The 23,322-nt window shown below is 40.5% G+C and overlaps 1 protein-coding gene across 1 annotated transcript in view; it reads right to left on the bottom strand.

Moving 5' to 3' along the window:
* Positions 1-18,892, bottom strand: part of RIC3 (RIC3 acetylcholine receptor chaperone) — a 47,659-nt gene extending 28,767 nt beyond the window's left edge. Inside the window, exon 1 of the mRNA XM_065882620.1 lies at positions 18,769-18,892. Within this exon, the coding sequence (XP_065738692.1) occupies positions 18,769-18,892 (124 nt within the window). The remainder of the gene's footprint in view (positions 1-18,768) is intronic.
* Between the last annotated feature and the right edge of the window lie 4,430 nt (positions 18,893-23,322).

Genomic DNA, 23,322 nt, shown 5'->3' on the forward strand with positions numbered 1-23,322 from the left:
GTCCTTTAAGATACGAAAGCGTCTCCCTAAATACTGAGGAAGTTCTTGAGGTCATATTTAATTCAGTATTACTTAAAGTGGAGGCTCCGACAACAGCTGACTGTTTCTTCCTCACCAGTCTCCTCCAAGGGCCCAGCTTATCCCATTCCCCTCCTACCTAACTCTACTTTGCTGACCACTGCTTTAATGTTTTCTGCTTGTCTGATCAGATTTTTTCTTCATCTTTTACCAACCTCCCCACTCCCAATTCACCCTACATGTTATTATCATTTTTGCAGTGCACGGGCCTCTCCCGTTGCGGCCTCGCCCGTTGCGGAGCACAGGCCTCTCAACCGCTGCGCCACCAGGGAAGCCCCAACATGTTATTAAAGGAGATACTTGTGTGTCTAAGTTGCTTAGCACGGGGCCTAGTCCATACATTCAACACATGTTAACTGTCTGTTACCAGAGTAATCCTCCTAAAGCATAATTCTAACTGGTCTTGCCATTCCTTTGATCAAAAGCTTTCAACGGTTCCCATGATGACAAGAGACTGCATCACACAGGAGACAGCAGAGGGAAGTATCAATAAAGTAAGTACCACCTTTTCAGTCAGAGTTATTAAGATCCTCGCTGTGTGTCCAACTATTTAAGTGGAGGTTAAATTAACCTTACTAGAGCTCATTTTCATCATCTATAAAATGGCTATCATGAGACCTACTTCTCAGGGTTGTTACAAGGGTTACAGATTAAATAACATATACAGAGCTCCCAGCACACACAGTAGGTATTTAGCAAATTCTGATCTTTTCCCTCCCTACAAAGTGAACTCCTAAACAACTGAATTCCATAATCTAGCCCAAAAGTACCTCTTCATGCTTCTTTCTCATTACATACTCCTGATTCAGCCAAACTAGACTTCTCACCATGCTTTGAGCCTGCCTTGTGATTTCTTACCTCTCAGCCTTTGCTTACTCTAATGGTTTTGCTTTTCCCTCCAACTCCACATATCTAAATTCAGCCTATCCTAAGCCCAGGCCAAATACTGCCCTTGTCCCTGAAGCATTTTCTCTTATCATCCCCATTGCTTAGAATACACTGTCTGAACCTCTTTAATTGCACTTATCACACCAGGCCTTATTCAAGAGTTCTATTTATGTGTCTTACATCCTCTATTTGAATGGATTGGAACAGAAACGGGTAACATCTTCCACTAAGTACCATTTCTACCCAATTTTAGCTAGTGCTGATTAAAACCTACAAATCATACCTGAGAATAAGAAAAGCAGCCTCTGATACCCAGGAGCTGGTCTGGTGTTGCTATGAGCTAGCCTGGCACTCACAGTTAGGTCTTGGTGTTCTCCTCTTACACATAAGCAATTTCAGACATGAACATCAGACAAGACCATTCTGTGACCATGATAGATCAAGACAAAAATAAGAACATTGTGTAATCTGTCTGAGCACACACAAAACATGAACACTGCCCAAACCAAAAAAATATCAAATAGCCCCTATTCCTGGATGATAAGTGACTGCTGCTTCTTTGCCAATTATAGCTATAGCTTTTCTTTAGACTGCTCTCTCTTGACATAAACTCTACTAAGATACCCAGTCATAGAATGTGCCCCACTTTCTGACAGCACCCGATCCACAGCAAAGCCCGACATCCTTAAACCTTCCTCAAAATCACCTAACATGGGGGCTTCCCTGGTGGCGCAGTGGTTGAGGGTCTGCCTGCTGATGCAGGGGACACGGGTTCGTGCCCTGGACAGGGAGGATCCCACGTTCCGCGGAGCGGCTGGGCTCGTGAGCCGTGGCTGCTGGGCCTGCGCGTCCGGAGCCTGTGCTCCGCAACGGGAGAGGCCACAGCAGTGAGAGGCCCCCGTACCGCAAAACAAACAAACAAACAAACAAAAAAAACACCTAACACAAGCCTAAATCCTATAGTAAGCCTTTTCTAACACTCTTACTGATGCTGCGTGCTTCCTCATGGTGTGCATCCTCCTTTGCTGCAACAAGCAATAAACCCAAGTTATTCAACTGTAGGTGCATCCCTGGTGCTCTGTGGCTGAAGGACAAACTATGAGCTTCTTTGATAGAAGCCTAGTATTTTCTTTACGCTTACAGGGCATGCTCTGGGTCTTGCAATGCTATACACTTTGCTGAACTGATCTGAATGACTTACACTAGGCCTGTGGGCCTTGCTGTAATCTGAAGACCCAGCCTAGTCACTCTCAGACCTAAAAATAGTTTTTTACTTCATTATCCTGAGTGTTTTCAATTTCACAGTTTTGAGAACAGAAAATGGCAGTCAGACTGATCGAGGTGCCCCACACCCTCCCACCTCTGAGTTTCTGAAATTGAAAATGTGTCTAATTTACATTCATTCACAGACTCTCAAATTGTCTCTGCTCCTCTTGGCACACTTCCAGAGTAGATGTCTGATGTTTCATTAAGAGAAAAGGTAAAGGACCAAAATAATCCATTTGTCTCAGGCACCTACATACCAACACATAAAGAGCTAATTTAAGATAACAAAGAATTACGTATATGTGTGTGTTACCTATGCACGTATAAATATGTATACACACATATACACATATATGTGTGTATGTATTTTCACATCTTGGAGAGCTTCAGACTCAGTGAGCAGGACTCACTTGAGGAGAATATGGTGACAAAAGGAGTCTGAACTATTCCAGAGGAACAGGGTTACTGGGGAGGGGCTGGTAAGGAACCCTGTTTACAGGCATTCAAAGTGAGACGCTCAATGGAAAACACAGGTGGGCAGGGTCAGCAGGAGAGATGCCAAACGTAACATTACGGTAGGAGTCCCCTAGGCCCCAGCCAACGGAGATGGAAGGTAGGACTCTCTTGAAGCCAATTCTAGCATAGAAGCAGCACACTGTCACCTTGGAGGGCTTCAGCTACTCTGGAACCTGTTCAAAGTCCCAGTCAGCTAACCAGGAACAACTGACAAGTTCCTGACCTAGTATGCTGACATCTTCACCTTCCACACGTACATAAGGTGAGTCAGGGAATGGTTACTCTGGCCAAAGAAGAAACCTGTTGGTGAAATCAAATGAGAACCATAGGAGAAAGAGATTACGCCATCTTAGAATTTGTGGCAAAAAGGTAGGGGGTGTGTGGCACAGGCTCTAGGAAGGCAGAATTAACAAGTCCTGAGAACAGAGACACGTGGTTCCATTTCATGAGACTCTAAGAAGAAAGCTCTTAAAATGCATTTTTGCTTGGGCATTTAAAAAATTCTTAAGCAGGTGGGGAAGGCAGAGGAGTAGATGTACTGGTAGCTATTCTAAAAGAACAGACAAAAAATGAACAGAAGAGCACATCAGCAATCAGCATGAAAGAGTAGCAAGACTTGGAAGAACCACATGAGGAGGCCAAGGTCCAAAACAAATTAAGGTTTACAAAAAGGCTAGCAAGGGCTTCCCTGGTGGCGCAGTGGTTGAGAGTCCGCCTGCCGATGCAGGGGACACGGGTCTGTGCCCCGGTCCGGGAGGATCCCACATGCCGCGGAGCGGCTGGGCCCGTGAGCCATGGCCGCTGGGCCTGTGCGTCCGGAGCCTGTGCTCCACATCGGGAGGGGCCATGGCAGTGAGAGGCCTGTGTACCGCAAAAAAAAAAAAAAAAAAAAAAAAAGGCGAGCAAAAGCAAAAAGGGTATTTTTATAGTGAAAAGGCAATTTGCTTGATGATAAAATGTAATGCTGAGAAAGCAGAATTTCTCAACCTCTATTTTGCTTCCATATTCTCTATCAAAGGGTATTAATTTGGGGTTAAATGGGACAGAATTAACAATCCTAGAGGGAAAAAAAGTCCCAGATGGGTGAGGAGGATAAGACCAAGTCTGTTCACTAACTTCTACCAGGAAAACTGGTAAAACTTGCACATAAGGTCACCGAACTAAAGAAAATTTTAAGAAATTATATTGATAAAAAGAGAAATCTTGAACAAATGGAGACAGATAATTATTGTTCCAGTTTGCAAAAAGCAAAAGGTGGATAGTGGACTTTTCAACTATAGAGAAGTGAATGCTTCTTGGATTCAATTCTAAAAAGGATTCTTCCTTTTTTTTTTTTTTTTTTTTGATGGAGTGGACATGGAAGGGAAGAAACTTTTTTTCTGGTTATATAAGAAAAAAAATGCATACCTATAGAAAATTGAGAAAGTAGAGAAAAGTATAAATAACAACCACCCATGTTTCCATGACCCAGAAATAACCACTGTTAAGATGATGACCTACTTCTTCCTAGTGAATACATCTTTACTTTTCATTTATAGTATACAATTTTCCCATATTATTTGGAACTCTTCATGAGGAGAAGAAAGAGAAAAGGAGATCCAAAATGTATTAAAAGAGATTATGGCTGAAAAATTCCCAAACCTAAAAAAGGAAACAGATATCCAGATACAGAAAGCACAGAGGGTCCCAAACAGGTAAACCCAAACAGACCTACACCAAGACATATTATAATAAAAATAGCAAAAGTTAAAGAGAGGATTCTAAAGGCAGCAAGAGAAAAACAAAGAGTTAATTACATAGGCTCCCCCATAAGGCCATCAGCTGATTTCTCTGCAGAAATGCTGCAGGCCAGAAGGGAGTGGCAAGATATAGTCAAAGTCCTGAAAGGGAAAAATTTGCAACCTAAGGTACTCTACCAAGCAAGATTATCATTTAGAATAGAAGGAGAGACAAAGAATTTTTCAGACAAGCCAAAACTAAAAGAATACAGCAATACTAAAATTATCCCCTAAAAGGAAATATTGAAAGATCTTCTCTAAATAGAAGAATATATAGAAAAGAGAAAATCACAACTGGAAAGCAAATCACCTAAATAAACCAGTACACAGATTTTTAAAAAATCAAAAAATTTCTGTGAAAGTGATGATAACCACAATGAACAGCAAAACGATGAACATGAAGATGTAAAAGAGGACACCAAAATCATAAAATGTGACGGAGGAGAGTAAGAAAATGTAGATTTTTAAAATTTCCTTGAGTGTATTTGAGCCTATATGACTACTAGTCTAAGGCAAGTAGATATGCAATGGGGTTAACATACTTGAAAAACAGGGTTATCACAAATCAAAAACATAAAATAGACTCACAAAAACCAAAAAGAAGAGAACGTAAGTATAATACAAAAGAAAATCATCAAACCACAAAAGGAAAAACAACAAGAAAAAGGGACAAAGAAGAAATATAAAATCAACAGGAAAATAATGTTTAAAATGGCAATAAATACATATCTGTCAATAATTACCTTAAACATCAATGGACTAAAATGCTCCAATAAAAAGACAGAGTGGCAGATTAGATTAAAAAACAAAAGCCTACAAGATGCTGCCTACAAGAGACCCACTTTAGGGCAAAGGACACACACAGACTGAAAGTGAGGGGACGGAAAAAGATATTTCACGTAAATGGAAATGACAAGAAAGCGGGGGTCACAATACTCATATCAGACAAAATAGACTTAAAACGAAGGCCATAAAGAAAGATAAAGGACACTATATAATGATAAAAGGTTCAATACAAGAAGAGGATTTTACGCTCATCAACATATATGCACCTAATATAGGAGCATCCAAATACATAAAACAAATACTAACAGACATAAAGGGAGAAAATGACAGGAATACAATAATAGTATGAGACTTTAACACCCCACTGACATCAATGGACAGATCTTCTCTGGACAGATCTTCTAGACAGAAAATCAGTAAGGCAACAGAGATCCTAGATGATACAATAGAACAGTTCACATTTTCAGGAAATTACATCCAAAGAACCAGAATACACATTCTTTTCAAGTGCACATGGAACATTCTTTAGGACTGACCACATACTAGGACACAAAACAAGCCTCAACAAATTTAAGAGTATAGAAATTATCAAAAGCATCTTTTCTGACCACAATGGCATGAAACTAGAAATCAACCACAGAAAAAAGAAATGAGAAAAAAGCAATTACATGGAGACTAAACAACACGCTACTAAAAAACCAAACAAACAATGGGTCAATGATGAAATCAAACAGGAAATTTAAAAATACCTTGAGACAAATGACAATGAAAACACAACCATACAAAATTTATGTGATGCAGCAAAAGCAGTTCTTAGAGGGAAGTTCATAGTGATACAGGCCTTCCTCGAAAAGCAATAAAAACTTAAATAAACAACCTAACCTACCACTTAAGAGAATCAGAAAAAGAACAAACAAAACCTAGAGTCAGCAGAAGGAAGAAAACAATAAAGATCAGAGAGGAAATAAATAAAATAGAGACTAAAAAACAATAGAGGGCTTCCCTGGTGGCAAGGTGGTTAAGAATCTGCCTGCCAATGCAGGGGACACCAGGGTTTGAGCCCTGGTCTGGGAAGATCCCACATGCAGCAGAACAACTAAGCCTGTGTGCCACAACTACTGAGCCTGTGCTCTAGAGCCTGTAAGCCACAACTAGTGAGCTCACGAGCCACAACTACTGAAGTCCACGTGCCTAGAGCCCGTGATCCACAACAAGAGAAGCCACCACAATGAGAAGCCCGTGCACGGCAACAAAGAGTAGCCCCTACTCACTGCAACTGGAGAAAGCCCACGTGCAGCACGAAGACCCAACGCAGCCGAAAATAAACTAAGAAAAAAACAATAGAAAGAAAAATCAATAAAATCAAGAGCTGGTTCTTTGAAAGGGTAAACAAGATTGACAAACCTCTGGCCAGGCTCACCAAGAACAAAATAAACAAAGTAAGAATTGAAAAAGGAGACATAACAACCGATACCTGCAGAAACACAGGAAACCATAAGGTGAACAATTATATGCCAACAAATTTGATAACCTAGAAGAAATGGACAAGTTTCTAGAAACATATAGCCCACCAAAACTGAATCAAGAAGAAACAGCTAATTTGAACAGACCAATCACTAGAAGTGAAATAGAATTTGTAATCTTAAAACTCCCTACAAACAAAATTATAGGACCAGATGGCTTCACAGGAGAATTTTACCAAACATACAAAGAGGAACTTATACTGATCCTTCTCAAACCCATTGGGAACATTCCCAAAGACATTCTATGAAGCCACCATCACCCTGATACCCAAACCAGACAAAGACATCACCAAAAAAGAAAATTACAGGCCAATATCTTTGATAAATATAGATGCAAAAATTCTCAACAAAATATTAGCAAACCAAATTCAACAACACATAAAAAAAATCATATGCCACAACCAAGTGGGATACATCCCAAGTTCACAAGGATTGTTCAACACACGCAAATCAATCAATGTGATACACCACATAAACAAGAAAAGACAAAAACCACATGGTCATCTCAGTAGATGCAAAAGAAGCATTTCACAAAATTTAACATCCATTCATGATAAAAACTCTTACCAAAGTGGGTATAGAGAGAACATATCTCAACATAATAAAAGCTATTTATGACAAACCCACAGCCAATGTAATACTCAATGGTGAAAAGCTGAAAGCCTTCCCACCAAATTCTGGAACAAGACAAGGATGCCCACTCTTACCACTTCTATTCAACATGATATTGGAAGTTCTACCCACAACAGTCAGACAAGAAAAAGAAATAAAAGGTATCCAAATGAAGGGAAGAGGTAAAATTGTCATTATATGCAGATGACATGATACTATATACACAGAAAACCCTAAGGACTCCGCACAAAAACTACTAGAAATGATAAATGAATTCATCAAGGTAGCAGGATATAAGATTAACATACAGAAATTGGTTGCATTTCTTTACACTAACAGTGAAATATCAGAAAGGGAATGTAAAAAAACAATACCTTTCAAAATCACACACCCCAAAATACAATACTTAAGAATAAACCGAACCAATGAGGTGAGAGTTGTATGCTAAAAATTATAAAACATTAATAAAAGAAATTGAAGAAGACTCAAAGAAATAGAAAGATATCCCATGCTCTTGGATTGGAAGAATTAATATTGTTAAAATGAGCACACTACCCAAAGCAATCTACAGATTTAATGCTATCCCTATCAAATTATCCATGACATTTTTCACAGAACTAGAATAATCCTAAAATTTATTTATTTATAAATAATCCTAAATTCTGGGTCCATAAAGGACCCAGAATTGCCAAAGCAATCTCAGAGAAAAAGAACAAAGAAGGAGGCATACACCTCCCAGACTTCAGACAATACTACAAAGCTAAAGTAATCAAAACAGCATGATACTGGCACAAAAACAGACATATGGATCAATGGAACAGAACAGAGAGCCCAGAAATAAACCCATACACGTATGGTCAATTAAGCTTCGATAAAGGAGGCAAGAATATACAACAGGGAAAAGACAGTCTCTTCAGCAAGTGGTGTTGGGAAAGTTGGACAGCTTACACCATACACAAAAATAAACTCAAAATGGCTAAAGATTTAAACATAAGACATGACACCATAAAGCTCCTAAAAGAGATCACAGGCAAAACATTCTCTGACATAAATAGTACCATTGTTTTCTTAGGTCAGTCTCCTAAGGCAATATAAATAAAAACAAAAATAAACAAATGGGACCTAATCAAATTTACAAGCTTTTGCACATCAAAGGAAACCATAAACAAAACAAAAAGACAACCTACAGAATGGGAGAAAATATCTGCAAATGATGCTACTGACAAGGGCTTAATTTCCAAAATATACAAACAGCTCATACAACTTAAACAAAAAACCCAAGTGAAAAATGGGCAAAGACCTAGACATTTCTCCAAAGAAGACATACAAATGGCCAACAGGCACATGAAAAGATGCTTAACATCACTAATTATTAGAGAAATGCAAATCAAAAGTACAATGAGGTACCACCTCACACTGGTCAGAATGGCCGTCATTAAAAAGTATACAAATAACAAATGCTGGAGAGGATGTGGAGAAAAAGGAACCCTCCTACACTGTTGGTGGGAATGTAAGTTGGTGTAGCCACTATGGAAAACAGTATGGAGGTTCCTCATTAAACTAAAAATACAATTACCATATGATCCAGAAATCCCACTCCTGGGCACATATCCAGACAAAACTATAATCCAAAAAAGATACATGCACCCCTATGTTCATAGCAGCACTATTCACAGTAGCCAAGACATGGAACAACCTAAATGTCCATCAACAGATGAATGGATAAAGAAGATGTGGTACATATATAGAATGGAATATTACCCAGCCATAAAATAGAATGAAATAGTGCCATTTGTAGCAACATGGATGGACCTAGAGATTGTCATACTGAGTGAAGTCAGAAAGAAAGACAAATACCGTATGATATCACTTATATGTGGAATCTAAAAAATAGGACACAAATGAACTTATCTACAAAACAGAAATAGACTCAGATATAGAGAACAGACTTGTGGTTGTTGCGGGGGGCATGTTGCGGGAGTGATGGAGTGGGAGTGTGGGGTTAGCAGATGCAGACTAGTATATACAGAATGGATAAACAACAAGGTCCTACTGTATAGCACAGGGAACTATATTCAATCTCCTGTGATACACCATAATGGAAAAGAATATGAAAAAGAATGTATATGTATGTATAACTGAATCACTCTGCTATACAGCAGAAATTAACACAGCATTGTAAATCAACTACAGTTAAAAAAAAGAAAGTCCCTCAAAAAAAATAGGTATGGTACACAGTATCAGATTTCAAGTTCAGGTATAATTAATACTGTATTTGTATTGTCTACCCTGTTTATAAATCCACAGTGATCCCAGACAAACTGGTATTTTTTCCCCTTTGATTTCAAAGAAAAAGAAAACTGACCACCAAAACAGACAAAAACCAAAAAAACTCCAACCCCTCATGAATATAATTTATTAGATTCATAATAGTCTATCATATGGATGCATGATAATTTATGTAACCATAAATAACAGTAATAATAATAGTAATAATAAAGTAATGGCTTATAAATGCTAATAGAGGAAACCATGATCCCTGGGAGCCAGCATTCATTAATTCACCCAATTCACTAATTCCTTTATTCATGAATACTGATTTTCTACAATGTGCAGGCCTGGTCTAAAGTTGGAGATACAGCAGTGAACAAAACAAACAAAAATCCTTACCCTCATGGAACCTCCTTTCTAAATGGGAAAAGAGATAATACACAAGATAATGATAAATACTAAAGAGAAAAAATGAAGCAGGCAAAGAGGATAGGATGTGTTGGGGGGAAATAAAGATTTTAGCTGGAGTATCCAGAGAAGGCTCAGGAGACGAAGACCTAAAGAAGATAAAGGAAAGGCACATGGCTATCCAAGGAAGAGCATTTTAGGCAGGGGAAACAACAAATGCAAAGGCCCTGAGGTGGGAGTACACCTGGCATGTTCCAGCAACAGTGAGAAAGCCAGCGTGGTCAAAGCAAAATGAGAAAGAAAGGAAAAGGAGAAGGAAATGGGGAAGAGGATTAAGTAGGTCATGTACAGACTTTGTCTTTTCATCTGAGTCAGGAAGCCACTGGAGGGTTTTATGGAGGGAGAAACTTATGCTTTAAAAGGATCAGTATGGATGCTATGTTGAGAACAGACTGAAGGGAGAAGGGAGGAAGGTGGACCACAGTCTAAAACAGACAGAATAAGATGGAGTAAAGTAATCAAATGACCAACTGGTTTAATGACTCTACACAAAAGGTTTCAGTGAATAGACTGGGGTGACCTGAAGAGCAGTTTCAAATGACTGATAGATTTTAAAAAATAATTTGAATGGTCAAGAAGGCATGCTAATCAAAAGCAAGGGTGAAATTGTGAAAAGAAATTATGAGGCAGTCAGAGACATCTGAATGCCGACTGGATATTTAATGACATTAAGGAATTATTGATTTTTTAGGTGTGATAATGATATTGCGGCTATTTTAAGAAGAATTCTTATTTTTTAGAGATGTATACAAAATTATTTACGGATGAAATGACCCAATGTCCGGGATTTGCTTCAAAATAATTGAGTGTATGGGGGGAAAAGTAAGTGGGGATATACATGATCCAAGATGATGAAGCAGGGTGATGTGGATTCATCTTACTACTCTCTTTACTTTTGCTTATGTTTGAAAATGTCTAACAAAAAAGTTTTTTAAAAAAATCAAGAATGGTATATAGCTGAGAGAGATGGTAAAACAAATACACTGAATGGAACGATAAATATTCTGAAAAAATGTCAAGAGGCTGGAATTCTGGACCAATAGATAAAATGCAACAGGAAAGGCTAGAAACTGCTATATTTGGTTCCAAAACATCAAGTGAATGTACAAAATAGACAAAACCTAGATGAGTAGCTCCTATTTAAAAAAAAAAAAGTTTAAGATTCTAATATACAGCAAGGTCAGCAAGTAAAATGCCAAAAATCTAAAGCAATCCCCAAGATGCATTAATAGAAGTAAAGAATTTTTAAAAGGGGGGTGGGGGGGTGTTCTTCCATGAGCTAACTGGCTTACACTTGCTATTGTTTGCCATCTAAGAGGGCTATGTTTAGATACTTGCAACTATGTCATATGAGGAATGGATGAGGCAGCTAGGGATGTCAACTTAGGAAAAAAGATGGAAGAAGGGGACGTGATACTAGTCTGCAAATTCCTGAACTCATCATCTTTCCCCTTTAATCTACTTTGCTTCATTACTATTTTGGTAAAGGGTGTTACCATCTATGTATTCACCTAAGCCAATAAACTGAGAATAATTCAAGATGCCTCCCTCTCTCTCACACTCCACGTCTATTTAAAAATGTCTCTTAACATTGTTTTCTTCCTTCCTATCCAACTTGATGCCTCCCCTGCTCCATTTACTCCTTCTTCCTGTACCCCTATTTCCCTTTGGGAATCACTCTCAACTCCACAGTGGTCAATCAGTATACTCTTTCTACCCACAGCACTGCAAATAGCTTAACTCAAGCTATTAAGATGGGAGGATGTGTTAGCTGGAACTACTGGGAAAGAATAGGTGTGGGAGGAGGGGGAGGGGATAAGAGTAAGATGGGAGTGAAGGAAGAGTTCAAAAGAACAGAAACATTCTTTCTCTGGACAATTAAGTGTGAGGAGGTGATATCTGGAACTGTTGCAACTATTTTTGCTACCCTGAGAAGTCAACAGACAGAGTCAACTTGAGAAGGAACCCAGAAGTGAAAAGGACACAGAAAATCAGATTGTGAATCTCTAGATCAAACCACACAGGAGGTCAATTCTAACACAGGGTCTTTTCATTTGGACTAATCAATACAGTCTCTTTTTGACTTAAGACAGTTCAGCTGAATTTCCTGTGACTTATCATGAGAATCCTAACTGAAGAGCCCAAAGACACTCGCTTAATGATGCTCATGTCTCAACTGGACTACTGCAACAATATTCTCCCTGAAACAATCCTCACGATACAGACTTTATACTGTTGCCAAGGTGTCCTTTCAGACTGTATGTTTCTCTTCTACTCATAAACTTACAATGGCCTCCTCTACCTTTAGAATACTATCCAAACTCCTTAAGTATGGCAGAAAAAAAAAAATCTTTACAATTTGGCCCCAAGTCTCATCTCTTACAACTCTAAAGCTATTTCAAGGCTCCGGGTGTTGTTTTTGCTCTGTGTTCCCTCTTCCTGGAATGTTCTTCTTAATCTGGCTAATAAAAACACTTTAGAATTACCTCCTCAATTTAGCCAAGGAATGCAAGGTTGGTTTAACACCCCAAAATCAATTATGTAATGCATCATATCCACAGAACGTAAGACAAAAACCCCATTATCGCTTCACTAGACACAGAAAAAGCATTTGACAAAATTCAACACCCCTTCATAACAAAAATACTCAACAAACTAGGAATAGAAGGGAACTCCCTCAAAGGGCATCTTTAAAAAAATCCACAGCTAGCATTACCCTTAATGGTATGAAAGCTTTCTTAAGATTAGGAACGATCAAGGATGTTCCCTCTTCATTGCTTCTATTCAACATTGTACTAGAGGTTCTAGCCCAGGCAGTTAGGCAAAAAAAAAAAAAAAAAAGAAAGAAAGAAAAGGCATGTAGATTGGAAAGAAAGAAGTAAAACAATCTCTGTTCGCAGAGAACAAGATCATGTATTGGAGCTAATAAACAATTCAGCAAGTTTGCAGAATACAATATTAATACACAAAAACTGTGTTTCTAAAAAATAGCAAACAATTTGAAAATAAAATTAATAAAATAATTCAATTTACAATAACATCAAAAAGAATAAAATACTCAGGAATATATTTAACAAAATAAGACTTGTATACTGAAAACTACAAAGTTCTTTGAAATCAATTAAAGACCTAAATAAATAAAAAGAAATCCTGTGTTCCTAGATGGAAAGACTTAATATTGTTAAGATGGCAATACTCTCCAAATCGCTCTACAGATTCCACACAATCAAAAATCCCAGCTGGCTTCTGCAGAAACTGATAAGCTGATCCTAAAATGTGTATGGAAATGCTGGGCCACAAGACTCAGAAATTAATCTTGAAAAAAGAACACAGTTGGAAGACTTAATGCTTCATGACCTCAAAACTACAAAGCTACAGTAATCAAGACAGTGTGGTACTGGCATAAGGATGGGTATATATGATATTTGTATCAATGGAACAGAATTGACAGTCCAGAAATAAACTCTCACACTTACAGTCAATTGAATTTCAGCAAGGGTGTCAAAACAATTCAATGTAAACAGAATAGTGTTTTCAAAAATAATGCTGGGATAAATGTACATCCACATGAAGTTGGACTTCTACATCACACCATATATAAAAATTAACTCAAAATGGATCAAAGACTTAAATATAAGAGTAAATACTATAAAACTTGAAACATGAGCATAAATCTTCATGACCTTGGATCTGGCAATTATGTTTTTAGATATGACACCAAGAGCAGAAGAGAAGAAAGTAAGTCAGACGTCATCAAAATTAAAACTTTTCTTAAAAGGACACCATCGAGAAAGTGAAGACAACTAAGTGGAAGAAAACATTTGCAAATCATATATCTGATAATGAACTTGTACCTAAAATACATAAAGAACTCGTACAACAATAAGAAACCCAATTTAAAGATGTGCAAAAGTCTGAATACACATTTCTCCAAAGAAGATACACAAAAAGCCTATAAAAGATGTCAATGTTGTTAGTCATCATGGAAATACAAAAAAAAAAAAAATCACAGTAAGATACCACTTCACACCCATTAGGATGGCTATAATCAAAAAGGTAAGCAATAACAAATGTCGGTGAGGATATGGAGAAAGTGGAACCCTCACACTAATGGTGGGAACGTAAAATGATGCAGCCACTTTGGAAAACAATCTAGCAGCTCCTCAAAACTGCTGAGAGTAATCATATGAGCCAGAGATTCCACTCTTAGTTCCAGCCACACTAAAATGCTTACATGTCCCAAATGCATATACCCAAGAGAAACCAAAGCATGTATCCATACAGAAATCTGTACACAGATGTTAGCAGCAGTGTTATTCTTAATAATCAAAACCCAAAATGCCCTTCAACTGTTGAATGAATAAAATGTGGATGGAATATTCCACACAATGGAACATTATTCAGCCATAAAAAGTAATGAAGTACTCGGGCTTCCCTGGTGGCGCAGTGGTTGGGAGTCCGCCTGCCGGTGCAGAGGACGCGGGTTCGTGCCCTGGTCCGGGAGGATCCCACATGCCGCGGAACGGCTGGACCCGTGAGCCATGGCCGCTGAGCCTGCGCGTCCGGAGCCTGTGCTCCGCAGTGGGAGAGGCCACAACAGTGAGAGGCCCGCGTACCGCAAAAAAAAAAAAAAAAAAAAAAAAAAAAAAAGGAATGAAGTACTGATAAATGCTACAACATGGATGAACCCTGAAAACATGCTATATGAAAGAAACCAGTCACAAAAGATCACATATTGTATGATTCCATTTATACGAAATGCCCATAACAGGCAAATCTATAAAGACAGTAGATTAATGGTTGCCTAGGGCTGAAGGGGTTGGGGAGTGTTGAAGGGTGATGGCTAAATAGTATGGGTTTTGGGGGGGGGGAAATGATGAAATGTTCTAAAGATTGATTGTGCTAATGGTTGCAAAACTCTGTGGCCATGCTAAAAACCATTCAGCTACACACTTTAAATGGATGAATTGCACAGTACGTGATTTATATCTCAAGAAAGCTATTACCAAAAAAAAAAGGCTCTCCTTCTCCATGACACCTTTCTTGAGCCACCAATAAAACTGACCATTCTGGGCTTCCCTGATGGCGCAGTGGTTGAGAGTCTGCCTGCCAATGCAGGGGACATGGGTTCGTGCCCTGTTCCGGGAAGATCCTACATGCCGCGGAGTGGCTGGGCCCGTGAGCCATGGCCGCTGAGCCTGCGCGTCCGGAGCCTGTGCTCCGCAGTGGGAGAGGCCACAACAGTGAGAGGCCCGTGTACCGCAAAAAAAAAAAAAAAAAAAAAAAAAACAAAAAAACTGACCATTCTAACATGTGTCTCCCCACTTCCCTGCAAGGATTTGAGTACCTGTAATTGACACTTTTTTGCACTTATTTAATGTCTGTTTCCCTCTACTAAACTGTGGATTCCTTAAGGCAGGGATTTGGCTCATTTTTTCATGGAATTAACAATATTTATATGTTGTGTGTAAACTATGTAAAAGTATACATCATAAATATTTGCTAAAAGACTATCCTAACAGTTGTTACATGGAAAAGGGACTGTGCTTGTTTCACATATATGCCAATGGGCAGAAATGGAAACTATTGATATAATGGCACAAATTTTAGGAATTTTCAAATAATCAGGGCTGTCCCTTTATTCAAAACAGGGGTTTCTGGGTTCTGTGGATTCTCTGAGTTGATTCTCAAATTCTGAATGTATGTATAAAAAGCATGTGCATTCTTCCTGGGAAAAAAATCCATAACTTTCATCAGATTCTCAAAGGGGTATATAACCCAATAATGGTTAGGATTCACTGTTTTTAAAATGTCAGTGTACCAGGGCAGGGATTTTAGTTAGCAAATTTCAGTTACTGGAATACATCATTCAAGGTAGGTTTTTGCCTAGATTATACTACTTTGGTAATTAATGCAAAAAGAGAACTCACAATATTAGTATCTTCATAATCTTATTCATTTAAAAGTATTTATTGACTATCCATTATATTGTCCATTATATGCCAACTGCTGAAGAAATAACAGTAAACAAGACAAAGTGCCTGCCCTCAGGAGCTTACATTCTAGAAGGTGGAGACAAAAAAAGAGTAAATAAATAAGAAAATCATATAGTAATGCCTTCAACAGAGAAAATAAAACATGATGAAATAGGGAATGAGAGGAGTGTAAAGAGTTATTTTAGGAGCAGGAGGCTTTTTAGGACATAAGCCACTGTGTCTCCTTGCATGGCCTCGCAATAAACCTTTCTCTGCTCCAAACGCCGACGCTTCGTCGGGCACATGAACTTGCATTAATATTTGTGCCTGTTCAAACGACAGACGGTGCAACTTTTCAGTGACTCCTTCATCTCCTATGTTCACCCAGCGGTTCTTTCTAAGAATCATCTCTTAATCTCTCCCTTCTCCCTCCTCTCTTCCTGCACTGTCCTTACCCTCAAGGGTCTCTCAGTCACCAACATTTACAGTCTAGGCCTCGTATGTGATAGGATGAAGTTAAGTGCAGCACATGTGTGGGACACCTGGGGTCAGGAGGTGGCCAGGAACGACTTCCCAGAGGAGGTATATTTTGTCTCCAGACCTGAAATGTTGTGTAAGTCATGTGGGGTGTGGTGAAGATGGAACTTGGGGTTTTCTAGCACAGGAATAACAAAGAGGCATAAAATAGATGAATTCATAAATAGAATGTGAACTTGGTTAATTGCATGTTATTGGGTCCGGCTTCTAACCTTTTATTTCCCTCGCTTTGGCATTAACCTCTAGAAAACATAATTATTTTTAAAGCCCCTCATTATCCTCCCCACTTCTAGGCACTTTTCGTATTCAAGTTTTCTTCTGCATCTGCCAAACTAAATCTTCTCTAAGCTTGGCTTCTTAGTTTCTCTGAACTACTGAAAAACCTGGAAAGACTTGATATTGAGCAGGACACTGTGGGGCTCCTGGGCACAAAATTCTGTGTCCCTCATTACTCGATTACAGAAAATTGGCTTCATTCCCCAGAGTTCCAACTAGCAGGTTCAAACAGTTGCTAATTAGGGAAGGGAGGGGATGCGGAGACAAGGGAGGAACAGTGAAAAGAAACGGTAGTGTCAGAAGTTCCTTAATGGTCCAGTGGATAGGACTCAGTGCTTTCACTGCAGTGGCCTGGGGTTCAATCCCAGGTTCCCCTGGTCTGGGAACTAAGATCCCGCAAGCCACGCAGTGTGGCCAAAAAAAAGTTATTTTAGCTAGGGTCATCAGGGAAAGTCTCTCTGAGGAGATCACATTTGAGCTGAAACGTGAGCAATGAGAAGGAAGCCGAGGAAAGAACACTTCAAGAATGAAGAGAACAGAAAGTGCATAGATTCTAAGATGAGAACATTGATTATTACCACCTGCATTAAGAGAAAAAGCCATGTCTAAACGCCTCTCTATACAACATTCAGAAGAGTGTCTCCCACTCACAATGAATAGAACTTATTCAAGATAATTCAGCATAATGAAAATTCTCTGTGATAAGAGACTATTCTAGACAAATCTTTACTGCTTAGGGTCATCACAAATTTACTCTTCTTCAATGCAGACAATATCATTAGACAAAGTGAGTAAAACCTTTGGGGTTTTGTAATAAAACAGAAAGAAGAAAAAAAAAACACCATGTACTTTTTTTTTTTTTAAGAAGTCTCTCCCAGGTAGATAGTTTTACAAACAAAGATTACCAAGCAAACTCTATAAACAATTATGAGTTCGATCTGCTCTCCATCCCTAGAGCTTGGTGCTTTGCATTTGTAGTATTTATTATCTGTGAGGTACAAGAGGGTGGAGTTACAGCCAGTGTATACAAATTAGAGGGAAATGAGTTTCAGTTCAAAAGCAGCTGTCCAACAATCAACAGGTTGAATATCAGTGTAAGTGTGGAGACTGTAAAACCATGACTCAAGTTAGCATAACTTCATGACCTACAAAGAACTGTTCCAGTTCTTTCTCCCAGCCTTGACATCCCTGTCGTGTTACACTCACCCATAAAGCCCCAGAATGCAAACCAAAGAGTGGATTTTTAACTACCACATACATCATGCCAATAACAAAAGATTAACAAATACTTGTTCAGGTAAGGGGAACGCAGAGCTTTGTTCATCTCAGCAGTTTAAATTCTTATTATTAAAACCTTCAAGTTATATTTACAAAGGCACAAAAAAAGCCTGAAGCAGTGAGCACCCAACACCAAACTGAAAGTACACAATGAATTAAGGTTAACAGTACCAATTCCAACTATTTCATTCAAATGCACGACAGAAAGCATACGGAAGCCCTGAAGAGGGGAATCCAAGAGGGAGCCCTCCTGACTCAGAGCACCTGAGCAGACGGTGACTAGTCTGCTAGGCCAGTGAGGGGAAGGGGCTGCCAGCAACCGGGGAGTGTGCCCAGGCTTGTCTGCGTGCGCTCCTGGTCCTGCCTGCGGTGGAAGGTCAGGAGGGACCCGCTCGGGCAGCTGCCCGCTGGTGTCAAAAGAACCCAGGGGCTTGGCACCTCCCACACGCCGCCGGGTCCGCCTTCTCTAGCGGGGACGGAGATTCCCGGAGCCGCCCTCCCTGTAGCATCGCTTACCTTCGGTGAGCGGCGGTGGCTCCTGCCGCTTTCCGCGGGACAAAAAGGCCTTGGGCAGAAGCAACGACACAGCCAGGACGAGCCCCGAGGCCAGGGCCACCCTCTGCACGGTGGAGTACGCCATGGCCACCCGCCCTCGCCGCAGGTGAGCTCCAACCGGAACCGGAACCAGAAGTGGAACCGCAAAGCCCGCGGCCTCCTTCGACCCCACCGAGAGCTGCGCAGACGGCGCCGCGCGAGGGACAAGTCACCAGGCGCCTCCGGCTCCGCGGCGGAGGGCTGACCTGCTCCCCCCGCGCGGTCACCTGGTGCAATGAGTGGTACCCGCGCCCTCTCATTTGTACCGACTAGACGCGCCTTCCACGCCCACCTGGGCGTTCTACCGTCGAAACAACCGATGGTCATCCCTCCTCTACATCCCGCTCACCACACTGCTCACTCCCCGCCCCAGACCGCCCATTAATTTCCTCGTTCAGGCGCCGCACCTCCATTGTCCATCTGCATACCGGGGTGATGATACTACAACGCAGCTGTAATGCGTTTTAAGCTTTCCATAGCTTCAGATCTTTCAAAAACTCCTCTTTATCCTCATAGAAAGGTCAAACTGCTTTCTATGACCTCAAGGCCCTGCGTGGTCCGGTCTTACCAACGCTCCGTGCAAACTAGATCATTTGCTATTTCCCCAGCATATTTCTTGCCTTCAGGGAATCTCTGCTTATCGTGTTACCTCTGCCTGGAAAATTACTAACGCATCTCCACCTGTTAAAAACTTCTCTGAAGAACAGCTGAAAAGTACTACCCTCATGAAACTTTTTTAGTCAGCCTCTCCTTCCTCTGTATCCCCACAGTTCTTCGTTACTGTCTTTATGGCTTTATTTAACAAACATTCTTTTGGTTCTTACTATGTATCAGACCCTGAAATGGCACTACAGAATCTGATGAATAAGATGGCTTCCGTAGATAGTTACAGAAACAAGAAAATGCAGGAAAAATTATGGACTCTGGAGCAGTCAGCTCAACTGGAAGGAGGAGGAATGAGGACAAAACTCCTGAGAGTAGGTGAAATCTGAGTATTTGAAGAATGAGTAAGTTACTAGGCAGACAGGTGGGAGGAGTTAGAACGGTATACCAGGGAAAGGATGCAAAGAAAGCAAAGGCGTAAACTCGAAGCTTCCTTACGTGTTCTGAAAACTATTAGTAATTCATTTTAGCTGGGCCATGGGATTGGTGACAGGACATAAAGTGATAAGGCAATATAAGCAGGAACTAGGTTATGAGAAACCTGGATATAATTTCCAGTTAAACATGGCAGACGGAGCACACCCACTTATCTTTGTTTTCCCCAGACACCTCACAATAATGAAAATAAAAAGAGTGGATCAACTAAAAGACTAGAGAGAATGGGAGAAAACATGACAGCAGACAACAAATGTCAACATTTTATAAGATGCAACGTTATCCAATAGAAATATAAGGCCAGTCACATGTGAATTTAAAATTTTCTAGTAGCCTCATTTAAAAGTGAAAATAAACAGGTGAAGTTAATAATATACTTATTTAACCCCAAATATGATCACTTCCACATGTGTAGCACTAGTCAGTCACATTTCAATGGCTTAATAACCACGTGCCTAGTGGCTACCATATCGGACCGTGCATGTTTACAGCATAAAAAGTTGAAGTGCCTACAGAGAGAAAGACTCTAAGAAGCAAACAAATTTGGCCTTCAGAACCTATAAAGTATTAGGAATTGGAAGCACTGAGTTCCTTTAAAGGCAGAAATGTGGAGTGGGACGGAATAAAGAAGGATTGGTTGAAAGTCTGTCAAGAAGCAGTTGATATCCTCCAAATCTGGCTCCTCAATTATTGCAGCCAGGTGGTTGCCCCTACTGGCATCACTCAGGCATCATCATCATTGATATCATCAACAGCACTGAAAGTTATTGAGCACGTCCTATGTTCCAGGTGTTTTCCATATCATAACAATTGATTCTCCTAACAACTTTATGAAGAAATATTACGATGTACCCACTTTACAGATGAGAAAACTAAGGAACAGAAAGCCTAAGTAACTTGACAACAACTACACAATATACATTGGAAGTTATTGTTTGAATCCAGGCATGCTTACTCCAAGACTTGCTCTCTTAACCACCAGTTTTACTTTCTGGAACCAGAGATGCTCTGGACTCACAGACAGCAGGTTCAGCTTAGGAAGGTGAAGACTGATGGGATAGTCTAAGAGGTGCAGAGGAATCCCAGGTCACCCCCAAATTCTCACTCGGGTGACTGGATAGACATTGATTCCATATAACAAGATTTTGAGAACGGAAGAATCAGATCTGTGAGAAAGATGAGTTCAGATTTTGACGAGTTGAGTTTGAGGTTCCATGAAATGTCCATGCAGAGCTGTCCAGTTGGGTATACGGGTCCAAAGCTCAGAAGAGACGTTTGGGCTGGAAACAAATATGGAAGTGATCAGCCCACCAATAGTAAATGGAGTCTGGGAGAAGATAACATTAGCAAGAACGCTCATGTAACTGATAAGAGGCCACAGTGGAAACTTAGGTTACACCCTTATGTTGAAATTCCCAAGTATGAGGACAGAAATGCAGTGGAAAAGAAGATACAGATCCAGGTGCTAAAATCTTGAATGAATGAGAAGTTACTGGAAGGATGAAAGGTGACAGGGACAGAGGGTGTAATAAGCAATCAGATGACACGCTCTTCTAAGAGTTGTAGTTTGTTTTCATAGTTGTAGCCGTGGCAGCAGCAGTCACTCGGAGGCATACTTCTAAGTGCTTTACATACACAAATCCTTTGATGATTATACAAAACTTCCTGAATAAATACCAGCTCTTACTAGTAACTATTTGGTCTATTTTTTATGGTTCTACACTCAGAACAAACCTCTTTTCCTTTCACTTGCAGTCTCACTGTCATGGAACTTGAAAATTACTCCCTAGCAGCTTCTCCTGTGTTGCTGGCATTCTTATCCCTGTGATAATCGCCTTCCCAATTCTCCTGATTTAGCTCCTTTCTGCTTTCTTAACACCCAATTTCAGCACAGAAGCAAACTGCTCATAGGCCACAAGATCCAGGGAAGAGAACCTACCTTCCTCTGATGTGCAGTAAGCGGTCGAGAGGGGCTCTCTCAGCCTTAGGCCCAAAGAGAGGGGACCTCTGTTTGCCTCCTTCTCCTTGGAATCTATTTCCATTCTGCCTTGTGATGACCGGCGGGGCTCCCTGATGAGGCCCTTGAGGCACTGCAGCTAGAGCAACTTAACTGCAGCTGCTTCCAACTGAGACTGCCTACGGGCCCCGAACTGTCCCTCCATGAGAGACATTGGAAAGTCACTCAGTGTAAAGTTGTCATATTCATAGTCATTGATCATAGTCTAACCTTTAGCCCTCTGTCAAACAGGCTGTTGACTTACTTCTATGACTTGTATTAATGATTTTCAAACTTGACGTTTTTCTGATGACAGATCTTGAATCCAGAAAGCACGGTAAGCAGAAGGCTTGGGACGTCAAGGGGAGGAGACAGAGTCAGAGTAAAATACGTACTGAGCAGTATCCAGTTGTTTCTGTTTCTCTGGGGAACTCTAACACAGTCACTTTAGCTATTTCCGAAAATGTATTTCCTCCTGTTATTGAGGCTTCTCCATCCCAGAGGAGATTCCAAGGATGTACCTTGGCCTCTGAAAACAATTTTAAAGAGCCTATAAGGAACCATAGCAGCTCCACTGTAGAGTCACAGACCCTTATTAAAGGCAGGAATCAGGGTGGTGAGCAGGGAAGTGAGACCCAAATATCCAGAAAACTGAGCAAGGCCTGTAACTTCAAAGCCCAGAATGAAAAAGCTAAAGGAGGCAAGCAGGAGATGGGACAGGATACACCCAAGAGGGTGTGTTGGACCAGGGCCTTGAGAGATGGATGGGATTTCTATCAGGGATAAGGGGGATGTGATAAACACCTGCCAGTTGTGGTTGTCCACAATCTTTTAAATAGCCTTTCTTTGTCAGATGTTAGACACATTGAGAACCTCACTTTCTCAATGTAGAATCCAACAAACTATATTTCCCCTGGCCACTGGGGTGCAGATACATAACTCTGTTTCCCCAGTCAGATGTACCCATGCCTGATTTCGGTTTGGAAGTTATCTAGGAGAGGAAACATCGATGCCTGGGCTGCCTTTTTTGACGGCCATAGGTGGTAGCAGAAACGGAAGCTCCCGCAGTTGGTGGCGGCCACAAGTAGCTTCCTAAAGGCAGAGCAGAGGCCACGCAGGTCTGGGGTCAGTGGTGGCAGAGTTCCCTTACTAGGCTAGTTCTGTGGAGTTTTCCCAAGGTAGTTCTGGGGGTTATTCCAAGCTCCAGAGCCCCAGTTTTCTCACCTGTGAAATGGAGACTATACCACCCCCTTCCCCTCCCTCCCTCCCTCCCTCCCTCCCGTGAGCTAGCAAATGTGATGGAGCCTGGAAGGCAATTGTGTGTGAGACCAAAACAGCAGCAGAAGCTGCAGCTCAAAGCATGTCCAATGAAAGGAAATTGG

Source organism: Phocoena phocoena, chromosome 8, assembly GCF_963924675.1.
Source record: "Phocoena phocoena chromosome 8, mPhoPho1.1, whole genome shotgun sequence".
NCBI lineage: Eukaryota > Metazoa > Chordata > Mammalia > Artiodactyla > Phocoenidae > Phocoena > Phocoena phocoena.